This window comes from Talpa occidentalis, unplaced genomic scaffold, assembly GCF_014898055.3.
Source record: "Talpa occidentalis isolate TD23 unplaced genomic scaffold, MPIMG_talOcc4v2.1 talOcc4.17, whole genome shotgun sequence".
Lineage (NCBI taxonomy): Eukaryota > Metazoa > Chordata > Mammalia > Eulipotyphla > Talpidae > Talpa > Talpa occidentalis.
The window spans coordinates 23172988-23187744 of record NW_023601754.1 but is presented as its reverse complement, the minus strand read 5'-3'; the positions used below and the strand labels follow the sequence as shown (position 1 = coordinate 23187744).

Sequence of the window (14757 nt, the reverse complement as noted above, 5' to 3'; positions counted from 1 at the left end):
AAAATAGGCTATTTTTTAGATCATAGCAAAATTGAGTGGAAAACACAGAGTTCTCATACCCTATTCATTCCCCTGTCCACAGTGCCTACCCCATTATACAGCCACAATTTTATAATGATATAAAAGCATGTGGGTTTGACCAGCCTTTCTGTTTAGGATTGAGGCACTTATTCCTCAAGCTGCTCTAAGTGTTGGCATAACTCATTTTTAGTTTCCTACCTAGAAATTGTTCTCAGTCAAAAGAAGCTGACTCCTGTAAGCCAAAACCCTCTCCTGGAGACTGCCTGCATACAATGTCTAATCAATGCTGCAGTACTATTGCCTAGCCCCTGTATTTCTATTTGGGCCATCTATGAAGAACCACCCCAGCTTCACAGCTTTCCCATGCAAGATCAACTGCTCTTGCAATCCTGCTTTCCTCACTAATGCAGAGGTGGTGTCTCAAGTTAAACCTAGATCAAATCTTTGCAAGCACATCTCTGGGTTAGGGTCTGTTCCCATATGTCTAAGTTTGGGGAACTTTCCTAATGACACATAAAATGTTGGTAGTAAAAATATGGGACTATAATCAAAACAACTAATTTTGTTCTAGTCCTACTACTGACAATCTGTGACTATGATTAATTTAATTTCTCTGAGTTTCAGTTTCCTCATCTTTAAATCAGGGATAATTTCTTATGAAACAATGGTTACTAAGAGGACCCAAGCAGGGACACACACACACACACACACACACACACACACACACACACTTTCAAATAAAATATGACAATTTACATTAACTGGCAATTAACTAAGCGTGATTATTTTCACATTTTCTAATTACACAAGCAGCAAACCCATCAGACAACTCAATATTAAGATTATACCTAAGAAGAAATATCTACTATATGCTTGATCCTGTGCTATGTGCCAGATATACAAAAATGGCATGGCACTTGAGCTCAGGGGATTACAGTCTACTGTAATCTACAGATTACAGATTAGCTACTCACTCCATTACAGTCTATTTTGACATATGATACAAACAGATACATGTGATCAAGTATTACATAAGCCAAAATGGTAGTAGGATGCCCAGAAATCAAGGAAGGGGGTGGGTATTTTTTCAAGGATATCAAAAGACTTTATAAAGGAGGTCATCCTTGAGGTGAGAAATTTTTAAAGAAAGGTACCTTAATCATTTCTAAAGAATAATAAAAATTTAATTATAACCCTTAAAACTATTTTGTGTATATTTATCATGCAAAGAATTTTCACAGACACAGTAACAACCAAGAGTAAAGTTTACTTACTGTTATCTTACGAGGACAGTCATTAGAACAGAGACCACTAAGAACTGTGGAAAAATAAAGAACCAGCCATTACTACTATAATAATGTAAGCTTATATTTAAAGTGAGCTCTAATTCCTTCTCCCCAAATCTATGAATATGCTGTTGATTCATGATGACAAGCAGAAATCAATTTCTTTAGATCTGAGTACTGAATCACAGGGTGCCAATATTTCAAAAATTTTATTAAGCAACCAAGATGCTACTGTTTTGTGAAATGTATAGGTGGAAAAAAAATCACACGATACCTATTTGCAAAACAGTTTTCAATGTTTAAGTTTCTTAAACCAGCACTGTGCCTGGTTCTTTCATTCTGAAACTTTACATGACTTAACTTCTCCCTTTTTTCTGCTTTCCTCAACTCTAGGCAGATACTGGTACTTATTTTGCACTTATCCCAAAATTTTCGTTATTTTTGTAATTTTCGTTAACTTTCATTTAAACCATCAAATTGCTGAATAGTAATTATTTATTCACAAGTTGTCTGTGTAGTAGTATGTAAACTCTGGATCATTTTATTCTTATTTTCTCAGCCCCTAACCCAACATTTTTTGCCCAATAAATATTTGTTAATATTTGTATGATTTAAATAGATGTATTATTTAATAAATGGCTACTGGGAAGAAAATGAAGTTATACTTTAGCTCATAACATAAAATTTACATTTGGCAAAGAATCTGAACAGACAGTTCTCTAAAGAAGATATACTGATATACAAAGCTTACAAAAAGATGGTCAATATCATTAATGATCACCATAATGCAAACCAAAAACAATGAAATGAACACTGATATTTATAGCAGCTGTATTCACCAGAAGTGTAAGTAACCCCAACGCATGTCCAATGATATATGAATGGATAAACAAAATGCAATATTATTAAGTTAAAGAGGAAAGAAATCCTGTTACAACTTGGATGAACTTTGAGGACGCTATACTATATGAAGGAAGCCAGGCACAAAAAGACAAATACTGTATGAGTCCACTTATTTGACATATCTAAATTAGTCAATGCATAGAAACAAAATAGAATTGTGGTTACCAGTGGCTGGCGGGAGGGGAATTGGGGCAGTTGTTAAATGTAACAGTTTCAGAAAAAGTTCTAAAAATCTGTGACATGACTATGTTAATACATTTAACACCACTGAACTGGTACACTTAAAAATAATTAAGGTGGTAATTTTTTATATTTTGTGGTTCTACAATAAAAAATGGCAAGATGGTAAAATAAAACAAACCCACAATGAGATACCAGTTTCATATCCACTAGGATGGGAATAATAAACAAAGTGAAAAAATAATAAGTGTTGGTAATGATGTGGGGGAATTGGGTCCGTCATACATTTCTGGTCAGAATATAAAACAGTGTAACTTCTGGAAAACAATCTGGCAATTCCTTAAAAGATTACACATGGAGTCTCCAATTAAGTGCAGTAATTCTATTTTTAGATATATCTCAAAAGAAATGAAAATGTATGTCCACACACAAACTTGTAAATGAATATTCATAGTAGTATGATTAATTACAGCCAAAAGGTGAAAGCAATCAAAATGTCTATCAACTGGTAACAAAATGTGAGATACTCATACAATGGGACATTATTTGGCAATTTATTTATTTATTTATTTAAAGATTTATTTATTTATGCATACAAGAGCTGGGGCACAGGCCAGAGATGCAGGGGGTGAGAGAATTCACCAGAGACAGAGTGGGGAACAGAACAGGCAGACTGACTGAAATATACCGCTGAGGGGAGCAGTGGGCGAGACAGGAGAGGTCTGCTTCGCCATGTGGGTTACTCCCTGGCAGGCCAGGGATCGAACTCGTGCTGTAGAGGCTTTGGATTGCTTTGTAGTGCAGTGCTTAAACCCTTATGCCACCAGGGAGGCCCTATTTGGCAATTTAAAGGGATAAATTTTTATGTATGCCACAAAATGGATGCAGCTTGAAAACACTGTTACATGGAAGTCAGCTACAAATGACTACATATATGATTCCATTCATGTGAAGTGTCAGAATAGAAAATCTATGGCCATAGGAAGTAGTGGTTGTCTAGGACTTGGGGGTTGGGAGATCGAGGGGATAGCTATGAGTAAAGGGTTTCTTCTGTAATGAAAATGTTTAAAAATTGATTGTGGTAATGTTTGTACAACTGTCAATATTCCAAAAGCCATTGAATTTTATATATCAAGTGGGTAAATTGAATTATATGTGAATTATATCTCAATAAAGCTGATGCAAAATAATAAAGGTACCATGAAATAAAACTAGTAATAAACTTGAAAAAAAATGAAGCAATATTATTGGTTAAATTCAGAGCTTTTAGCTATAAATTATAAGAGCTATCAAGTAACACAAAACAAAGGGGATAGAGAAGTAATAGAAGAAGAAATGCAAATAATAAAAAACCATGAAGAAAGACTCTCATCTTCAGTGGTAAGGGAAAAAAATCAATTTTATACCTAAAAGAAAGGCAAAAAAAAAAAAAGACCAATAAAATCATCTGTAGAAAGAACAATAAAATCAAAGATAAGTGACAAAACAGGAAAAATATTTGCAACATACTCCACAAAGAATTAATTTCCCTAACATATGCTATAATGCATTTATAAATCAATAAGATGAAGGACAAGGGTTATTCATAGAAATAAAAATACAAATGTCTCTTACTCTTATGAAAAGATGCTGAATCTTACTCAGTATAAAAAATATAAAACAAACGAACTATTTTCACCAGTATAATTGGCCAAAAGCAAAAAGTTTAATAACCCATTGTGTTGAGGAGGGTATTAGGAAGTGTGCATTCTCATATACTGCATGTATAAAATAACATGCACTAAAATAAAAACCACTTATACTATAAAGTTCAAAACCAGGCAGAATTAATCTAAGTGTTGGAAATTAAGATAGTAGTTACCTTTGGGCAAACTGGGTTAGTGACTAATAAGGGGGCGATGTAGAACTTTCTGGTTGCTAACATGTGTTTCTTGATCTGAGGGCAATCATATGAGTACATTAACATTGTGAAAATAATTCATCTTTGCACTTATGTATACATTTATGTATGTCATATTTCAATAGTATGTTTATTAAAAATGCATAGGCAAATTTTAATAATGCTATTTTAAGGAATTTACCCTACAGGATATTCACTCTGATATTATTTATAATAATGAGACTGAAAATAATTTTGGTATCGATCAATAAGGAACTCACTAAATTATGTTATATCAATACTATGTGATACTATTCAGGAGTTAAAATAATAAGGCAGATATTGCTTGGTATAATCTCCAAGATAAATTGTTAAGTGCAAAACACAAAGCATAGAACTACCACTTATAATCATGTATATTTACATATGCATAAAATATTTTGAATAGACACAAAGAAGAGGTTGTTTTGGGGAAGAAAGACTGGACCACTGGGAGATAGCGGTAAAAGGGAGATTTACTTTTTACCACATACTCTTGTGTTTTTTTCACCTTCTGCATGTATTACTTATTTATAAAACAACTTTATTAATGAAATTAAAGATGTAGAGAGATCAGATTAATGTGAGATAAACAGTATCATATGAATACCTGTAACTCTTGGAAAGATAATGTTTTAGTATTATGTATTACATTAAAAAAAGTACCTTCAACTCTTCAGTTTCATGTCTATTTGGAAACTACTTACGTATTACTGAGGGAGGAAATCCTCCATACATTGTGAAACATCCATGGTATTATGGAATAAAATAGAGCTATTAACTCAAAATGAGGGTGGACTGTAAATGCTGAAGGGTATTCATACTCTCTTGCTAAGGTGAAAAACCAAGATGCAGACAAATGTTTAGTAAGATTCTTTTTGCAAAGTGTTCCCTGAATCCCACAGACGTAATATGGATAAAAACAAGTCTGATACAGAGTTTACACATTATGATATTCAGAAAAGTGAAAAATAATCTATGGAGACAGAAATCAGAATAGTGGGTATAGTTCTTCAGGTAGTATTGACTGCATTGTGTGTGGGGGGTATGAGACAATTTCTGGATTAGTGGAAACATATCCTTTTAATTTGGGTGTAATAATAGGGGTACACATATAGAGTTCACCAGCTATATATTGGAACCTTATTTCCTCTTACAACCCTTGCTATAACTTTCTATAGTTTCCTCACTTTACATCAATATGGCTGTATTTAGCCTGGGTGTGACCTGTTAATTATGGACATTTATTTTTTTTCCTTTGTTTTGACCATTGCTGCAAAATTCACCTTCACCATCTGCACATTGGATCAGTCACTCTGTGTCTTAAATAAATACTGGATGTTTTGTTAAACATTACCTAGATGTTTCTGTGAGGATGTGTATGAATCAGATGAACATCTGAATCAGTAAACTAAGTAAAACAGATTGATCTTCATAATATGTGTGGGACTCAGCCAATCAGTTGAAGACTTGAGTAGAACCAAATGCTGACGCTCTCCTAAGTAGGAATTCTGCCTGTTGGCCTTCAAACTGGAATATTAGCTTCTCTTGCCTGACAAACTGAGACATTGGTTCTACCTGGTTCTACAGGTGCCTGCTGGCCTTTGAACCAAACCGGGACACTAGCTATTCTTGCTCCTTCTAAAGCAGCGTCTGGACTCCAGACCTGAAATGGAACATCAGTTCAGTAGATTTGGGTTTTTCCAGCTTTCATTATTGTATGAGTCAATTCTTTACAATAATTTTTTCTCTCTTTCTCTTTTGCCATATTGTTTTAGTTCCAGAGAACCCAAGTATCTGTAATTACTAGGTCCCTGACAAAATCTTCTCGTTACCATTCACAAATGGACAATATCCTCCCTGGAACACATTTCTGCAGTTTCCCCAGCCCTGTCCTGGCCGTGAGCAACCATTAATTTACTGCTCTGATTTACTACTCATCTACTCTGTTTATATATTTATATATTAGGTACTTTGGGTATATTTTATAGGAAAATTAAGAAATACAGAGAAGAAAAATGTAAGTCACTTGTAAACCAACCATCCAGATACTGTTACCTATTTGTTGTAAGATATTATAGGTATGGACTGAATGGCTTTGTCACCCCGAAGTTCATATAGTGGTCCTAGTCCCACTCCCTCCACCAACCACCTACCCCCACATGGCTATGTTTGAAGAAGGACTTTCTAAAGAAGCAATTAAGATTACATGAGGTCATAAAGGTAGAATTCTGGTGTGATAGGTTAATATCCTTAATAAGTAGAGAATTAAGAGGACATCTGCCTGCTTCTCCACCCTTTCGCCCTGCAAAAGTAAAGGTCATATGAGCACACAGCAAGGTGGTGGTGGCCTACAAAACAAAAGAAGAGGACTCAAGATGAAATCTACCTAGAAACCTACCTGGCACCCTCACCTTGGACTTCCCATCCTCCAGAATAAAGAAAAATAAATTTCCTTTTTTTAGGCTGCCTAGCCTATGGAACTTTGTTATGGCAGCCTAAGTAGACACTTATGTGTGTATACATATGCACACACACACAAAATTTACAATATTTTTAATCTTTTTGGTTAATGTATGTAATTTAAACTTTTCCCTATCTTAATACATATTCTACCATAACTGCATGATATTCTGTTGTATGTATGTGTGTGTGTGTGTGTGTGTATGTGTATACAAACACATGCTCTCATCATTAGGACATGCAGGTTCTCTCCTACTCTATAATCCAACTCTTTTTCTTTTCAAGAATACCATAGGGAAGCTCATTTTTGTATACATGGTATATTGTACAGAGATCTTTGGCACATCTCTGATAATTTCCTTGGGATAAATTCATAGAAATAGAATTATTTCTGGGTTTAATTGCAAAGCCTTTGGTAAGTATAGTGAAACTATCTTCTAGAAAGGTTATCAAGCATCTTTTTGGCAAACATTGATCTTCTGGTACATGCCAAACTTTGAGCATGAATTTGCTTTCATATGTATGCTTTTCCTGAATCCTTGCAGCAGACTGTGAGTTAAGTCTAGATAGATGCCCCTTTAAACACTCCAGCCCCTTTTCTTTTCAGAAGAGGAAACTGAAGCATGAGCCAGTACATTATTCAAGGTCATAAAGCAAATGTAACTATTTTGCAAGATCATGTGGCCATCAGACACTGACTCATTGAAAGAACACATTATTCTACTTTCACAAGAGATGGAAAAATCAATGAACCATTGGATTATTTTATTTTCTGTACATGATAAAATGTTTGTCTTGTTTAGCACAGTCAAGATTATTTACTCAAAATTACACTGTAGTCTTTTTCATTTTGTATATTAGCTAAAAAAGTAAGTTCCTGTATCTGGATTTTACAAGACTTTCTCTGTCAAATCTGAAGTTTTACATTGAGCAATAGGCTCAAAATGACAAAATTTAGACATACATATGTATGTATGTGTCTTATAAAACTGATGTCTACACAAAACAAATAGAAAATTCATTTCCAGGCCTCCCCTGGTGGCGCAGCGGCTAAGCGCTGGGCTGTGAAGCTGCCCGCAGCCTCTGCAGTGCCGGTTCAATCCCCGGCCGCCAGAGAGGGTCCCACATGGCGCGCAGACCTCTCCTGCTGTGCCCACTGCTCCCCTCAGCAGTGTATTTCATCAGTCTGCCTGTTCTGTTCCCTGCTCTGGCTCTGGTGAATCCTCTCACCCTCCCGCGCTTCTGACTATACCCAGTGCTTGTATAAATAAATAAATAAATTTAAAAAAAAAAAGAATCTTAATCTTTAAAAAAAAAAAGGAAAAAAAAAAATTCATTTCCTTGGTTTTTGCAACCATAGAATCAAGAAGGAATGATACTAATTACTGAGCTTAATTAACATTCTTAATTAACATATTGTTTAATTAGGAATTCAGAATTCCAAAACAGTATTATAAAGGTCAACCTGAAATTATTATTTTGTCTACAGAACAAGCTGGCCTTTGCCCAATGACAACTATGTGGCTACTGTAGTAGGCAGTTTCAGTGTATGGCCTCTGGACAACACTAACTGTATCCTTGATATAAGGCAGAAAAATAAAAAAAAAGTCCTTACCTACTTTCAGTAATTACACTGCATTTTTAAAGAAGAATGACATCTCTCTTTAACTTTGGCTTATCAGTAAAAATCTCTGTGACTTACCCTTTAGTTTCCCCATTAGAAAAAAGGAATGGTCCTACTCACATTCCTACGTCTTGCTATTTTCTTCTCTTCTTAATAAAATTTTAAAAGCATGAGAAGTGTTAGCTTTTTCAATGTGCAGTCTATGTAAGAAAAAATTTTATTCTCACTCTCATATTTTTCATGTGATGGGCTCATGAGTGCAGTTTAAATCATAGCTTATTAAAATTAAATATAACTTCTTCCAAAAGACAGGAAGAACTGAATTAGAAATACTGCTAAGAAATTCAATTTTTATATGTCACTGGTTCACCTTCTGTTATCAGTTTCTCTTTACATCTGATTAATAACACATTAAGTCTATAGGTCCTAAATATTGATTGAAAATAAATCCCAAAGTGGCTATTTAATACTAATACTGGTTAAAAGCCATAAGCTTGTTTTCTTCAGGTATCCTGTTCATACTTAAAAATTCCATCAAGTAAGACATCTCTTGCTGTGGGAGCCAATGCAAAGTGTAGACATGGGAAAATCACCTCACTTCTCTTACAGTTTTAGCAAAGTCTTTAAAATAATTTGGTTGGATAAACTAATTTATAAGGTTTGTAAAAACTACCCAATCTTATGATTCCAAACTGGGATCTATCTTGCTATTCCATACTTTCAGGTGCTTAACACTGCCCCAGGACAGAGGGAAGTTGTCTGGTTTCAGGGCCCATTGTGGAAGTTTGCTCACATATGACAAAATTATCTAGAAAAGTGGGAGCCTTGAATAGCCATAGTTGATTCCATATTGGCTCTCTAAAGTCAGAAAAGCAGAGCGGAACCAGGTGCATAAGTTGTTATTTTTGTAAGGTAATTCTCTGCTTTCTCTTTTTTCTTTCCATTAAATGTAAGGTTACATTATTATAAAGTTATAAATTTTCATGTATTGAGATTTATTCCATGGGGATGGAAAAACCCATGAAAATCATTTATCAGAGGGTCTGGCACATGATATGTATGTGGCATGGAGAAGGCTCAGTACTCATAGTATTTACGCCTTTTCATATTTTCCAAATGTTCTATAATGGGCTACTTTATTTTTGTAATCAGGAAACAAAACATAATAAACACCAAACCAACATTTTATTAATAAAAAGGAATAATTTTTAAAAACTCTCTTGTATAACCAAAAAAAAAAAAAAAAAAAAGGATAGGTTCTGATGATGTTTCTACAAATATCACCCTGAAATTACAATTTTAAGACTTCATATTGTCAAGCTTAAGAACAAGTAAAAAGTACCATTAAATCAGTGCAAGAATGTAATTTCCCCAAAGACATTGGAATAGAAATTCTATCTTTTGTGCTTTAGTCAGAATAAAAGAAACCCTATGAAATGTTTCAAAGCAGAATTTATTATTACAGCAAAAGTTCACTTCCTAGAAATGAGATCATTATATATTTTATAAAAAAGCATATGGGTTTTGAGAGAAGTAAAACTTATTTTTCTTAAGCAACTATAACAACTGGGAAGGTGTGTTAAAATACATAAAGGGGCCATTATGGAAAAGGAAAAATAGCAGGGTAGACACCAGTGTACAATTCCAGTCCACCGCCATTGTGTTTTTCATCACTGTGAGCTTCCTAAAGGCAAGATCTGTTATTGTTTGTTTGGTTTTTAAATCTCTCTCTATGATGTTCATTTACTATATCAAAAAATGTTTTCCTATTAACCAGTTGATCTTGGCTGAATCACAGTCTAATTTTTAGAAGTTAAAGAACTTTTAATCATTTCATAAATGTTTATAAACTATAAGTATTTGTAATATTACAAAATCCAATATAGCTTTATTATGTTTTATAATACTCTATAATAAACTGTTCTAAACTGTTTATTGTAGAGTATTTATAATAAATACAATAATAAACTGTATTATTTATAATATTTATAATACTCTATAATAAACTGTTCTAAAACTTATTTCTAATATCCCTAGTCTTAAAAAGATTAATGAGATATAGTAAGATAGCCTACCCACAGAATTAAATGAACAACAGTAATCAAAATACTAAATTAATATGAATATTACTGGTTATTAGCAGATCATATTAGTTTAAAACATGACTAATGGGATGTTCAACCATTAGTCTTCTTTAAAATGACAATACTTAATAACTTAGTATTTTACACATTCTTAAAAATGCATAAAGTATAAAACCTTAGCTCCTTGTTTTGTTGTACAGTTTATGTTGGCTACTTTACACAAATGACAAAACCAGAAACTAGCAATAATCATGCATAAAAACTGTAATGCCAAACCAATATTCAAGCTGGGATAAAGATGAGTGGAACAGAGTCAAAGCTGTAAAGGTCAATACTGTATAATAATTTTAGCAGTGTTTAAAATGAAAAATCCTTCCTTGGCTTATGGGTGACAATTCATATTCATTCTCTGAAAATATCTTCAGTTTTTTATTTCTTTAAGACATATGAACATAAAGCAAATCTCCTAATCAAATATCATGTCTGAAATAAAGGATCCCCTCCCAGCCTCTCATCATTTAGACATTATTTTAGACACTCTATAGATAAAGTTCTTTTTTTGTTGTTATTGATTTTTCACTTATTATTTTTTAACTAAAAATCATATGCTCATTATTAAAAAACAAGTATAGAAACATAAAGTAAAATGCAAATGATCTTTTTAGTAATTTTGATCCTGTTTTCTATACATGCAAACATTAAAAATCAAATGTGGTAGTATATGTTTTATGCACGTATAACCTTTTAAACATAAATACATTTTTACAGGCATATAAATGTGCTAAAATTCTTGCCAAATTCAAAAGAAATTTGACCTTCAAAAAATTCTAGTTTCTAGTCTTTATGTTTGAAAAAAATTTAGTACATAATTTAAGGTGCAGAATATACATTTCCCTCATGTCATTATTTAAAAAATATTAAGATAAATGTGTAGTCATCAATGGCAGATATTCTGAGGAATTTCTAAAGGATATTAAACAGTAAGTAATACTAAGAAAATAGTCAATTAGTGATGATCAGATCAGAGTCAATGTAGCAAGAGCGGATGCATTCCTCAGTGGACCATTGAAAAACCTTTAACCTCAGAACTGTGACAGCCGAGAACAAGGGCAAGCTACAGTATCTGGGAGAACAAGGACCAACTAAAAGATTCCTGGAACCATTGTGCCAAGGCTCAGATGGGGTCTACCTTAGTTACTAGGAGGTTCTTGCTAACTAAGTAAAGTAGGAGATTTGCTGGGATTTCTCAGCAGTGTCCTAAATAATTTTAAAGTATTGCCAAAAGGGAAAAAAAAAAGGTCAAGCCTCTGAACCCACATGGTGAGATAACACAAAAGGCTCAGGAAAGCTGTGAGAATGTCTGATAAGCTCTGCCTCCCTTCTCTTCTACCTACTGGGAAGCATTCTGCTCAGACTCAGAGAATCAGATGACCATGGTGGAGGACATATAATTCAGGGACTCTTAGAGTATTTTTGTTAGCGATGATCACAGAAGTGGATAAATGCACTGAGCAAAAAATACACTTCAAACTAGATAAGGGATTCAGACCAAGATGGTGACAGAAGTTATTTCCTCTGCTCCAAGAGGGACACTATACCCAGAGAGTCTTGTGGCTTGGGGAGCTACTAAAACACTCTTTGCATAACAGAGACCAATACAGAAGGCAGAGGAGAAGAAGAGATAGCGAAAAGAGTCACACTTCACTGAAGAGGAAATGACTTGAGACAAATTCCTGGAGTCTGGGCTCACAATAGGAGATATGGACAGTTGGGTTGGCAGCTGAGCCAGGAGCTGTGGGTGGTAAAGAGCTAAACCATGTGGAAACACACACTCTTGACTGAGGAGAAACAAATGCAGAGGAGTTGGGGTACAGTCCACAGGCAGGGTGTTGGTAAAAACAACAAGGACAATGTAGTATACTGCATTCCCCCTACTCCACCTATCAGGACTGGTACTAATCTCATGCAGTGTGCTCACAGTGCCCAGAATTTAGTGTGTCAAATCTGGAAGCTCAGAAAGAAAGGTATAAGTAGTGCCAAAAACACCAGCCAATCCCCATCCTCCAGCATGTTACCACCAGTGGCAGAACCTCTCTGGGCCACTCCACCATCATCTGACTCAGCATTGAAAGAAAGAGGACTCAGTATCTATGGAAGTCAACAATGACCAAAAATATAAAACCAAATGAAATAAAACAAATATGCCACATGTAGTAGGAATAGTTCAATCCTCTAAGTGACTACTACAAATATATTTCTAAAATAGAGAAATCTAAAGCAGCAAAATGGGCAAATAAAAAGTTATATCATATATCACCTTGAAATCTCAAGGGAATATGGGATCAGAGGGGGAAAACAATTCTTCAGAATCCAACAAAACGACATGGAAGATTTCATTTTCCTGTAAGATAAAGAGCACAAGATGCTAAAGAGGCACAAGAAAACACAGAGGACATGTCAAAGTGACTCAAGAGAACTCAAAATTTAATCAAAGAGATAAAAAAAATTCAGAAAAAAGAATGACCTGAGAAATAAAATTCATGAACACAAAATTGAAATTGAAACTTTAAATTAGAAAATAACAGAGATTCAGAATGTACGGAGCTCAATAGATAAGATTCCACAAAAAGGTATGGAGACAGATTAGACCAAATTGGAGACTGAGTCAATGACTACAAAGTTAGTAAGATACAAAGGATCCAGGTGCAAAAAGAAAAAAAATATGAAGTAAAAAAAATAAAACACTTCAAGAACTATCCTACTCCAGTAAGGAAAAAAGCACAAGGATAATAGGCATCCCAGAAGGTGAAGAGAGAAAGAGTGGAACAGAGAGCCAATTCAAAGAAATAAAGGAAAATTCAAGGAGGGAGAAGGACCTAAATATTCAAGTCTATGAAGCTAAAACAACACATTGATATCTAAATGTAATGGGACCTATAAGACCCAGACCAATAGTTCAAGAAAGAGAAAGAATATTGAAGTAAACAGGGGAGAAACAAGTAGGTAACTTGTAAAGATAATTCCATCAAACTTTCATTTGATTTTTCAGCCGTATTGCTATGGGCAAGGAGAGAGTGGAGTAACATATTCAAAATACTCAAAGATTAAAAACTGTCAACCAAAAATACTGTATTTTGCAAGACTCTCTTTTAGATATGAGGGAAAAAGAAAGGCCTTCACAGACAAACAAAAGCAGAAGGAATTTGCCAACACCAGGCTTCTCTATAAAAATGTTGAAAGCAGCTCTCCTATGTAAACTGAAGAGAAGGAAATCTACAAAATACTGAATAAGGAAACAGATGGTACCAGAAAATGAAACACGTATAGTAGTAGAAAGCCCCCATATACAACCACTCTTAATGTAATTACAATGAATCCACCAATTAAAAGGGACAGCGTTGCCATCTCTACTTTCCTCCTCTAAGAGCCTCCATTACGAAGAGATGGGGATGGATGTTATATAATGATTAAGGAAAAGCACTTATTGAGAGGACATAACACTCATTAATATACATGCACCAAATGAGGGAGGCTCAGAATATATGAAAAAACTATTAAGCATAAAAAGATATTAACATCTATACAATAGTAGTTGGGGACTTCAACACTCCACTTACACTAATGGACATATCAATCAGACAGAAAATCAACAAGCAAACAACCAAATGAAATAAGACACAGAGAGAAAGACAAATACTAGATGATTTCACCCATATGTGAAATATAGAGAAACAAAACAAATGAACTAACAAAATTAAACCAAAACAAAGCAAACAAAGTGGGGAGAGGGGTCCAGTGGGGTATGGTGGTGGATGTGGTGTGGTGATGTAAATCTGAGGAGTTGTGAACCTTTGGAATCAAGACAGTGCTGTAAACCAATGTTTCCTGAATAAAAATAAATACATGTTAGTAATAAATCGTATAAAATACTCACCAATGACTTTAACAAAATAAGCATCTGCTTCAAAGTTGTTTTTTAGTGTATGGATGGCAAAATCATTCTGTGTATATCCTTTACTTAGTACTACAATGTCCAAGATTCCCTAAAAAAAACCAAAACACCCAAATATAAACATAAAATGATAGGAACACAGTCCTCGATCAAATGAAGAAATGGTGATAATACATGGCATGTTTATTATGTAAGTATTATACACTCACTTGATATTTAAATTAAAAATATAATTTAAAAATATATAAAGCCATGGATAGTTTAATATGAAAAACACACGTAATTTTAATCTCTGGAGGTAACGTTAGTATTTTGGTATATTTCTT

The 14757-nt window shown here is 34.1% G+C and overlaps 1 protein-coding gene across 1 annotated transcript in view; it reads right to left on the bottom strand.

The window, feature by feature from the left end:
* ITFG1 (integrin alpha FG-GAP repeat containing 1) overlaps positions 1–14757 on the bottom strand; it is a 199685-nt gene that overhangs the window by 42213 nt on the left and 142715 nt on the right. Inside the window, 2 exon segments of the mRNA XM_037518077.1 lie at positions 1296–1339; positions 14414–14522. Coding sequence (XP_037373974.1) covers positions 1296–1339; positions 14414–14522 — 153 coding nt within the window.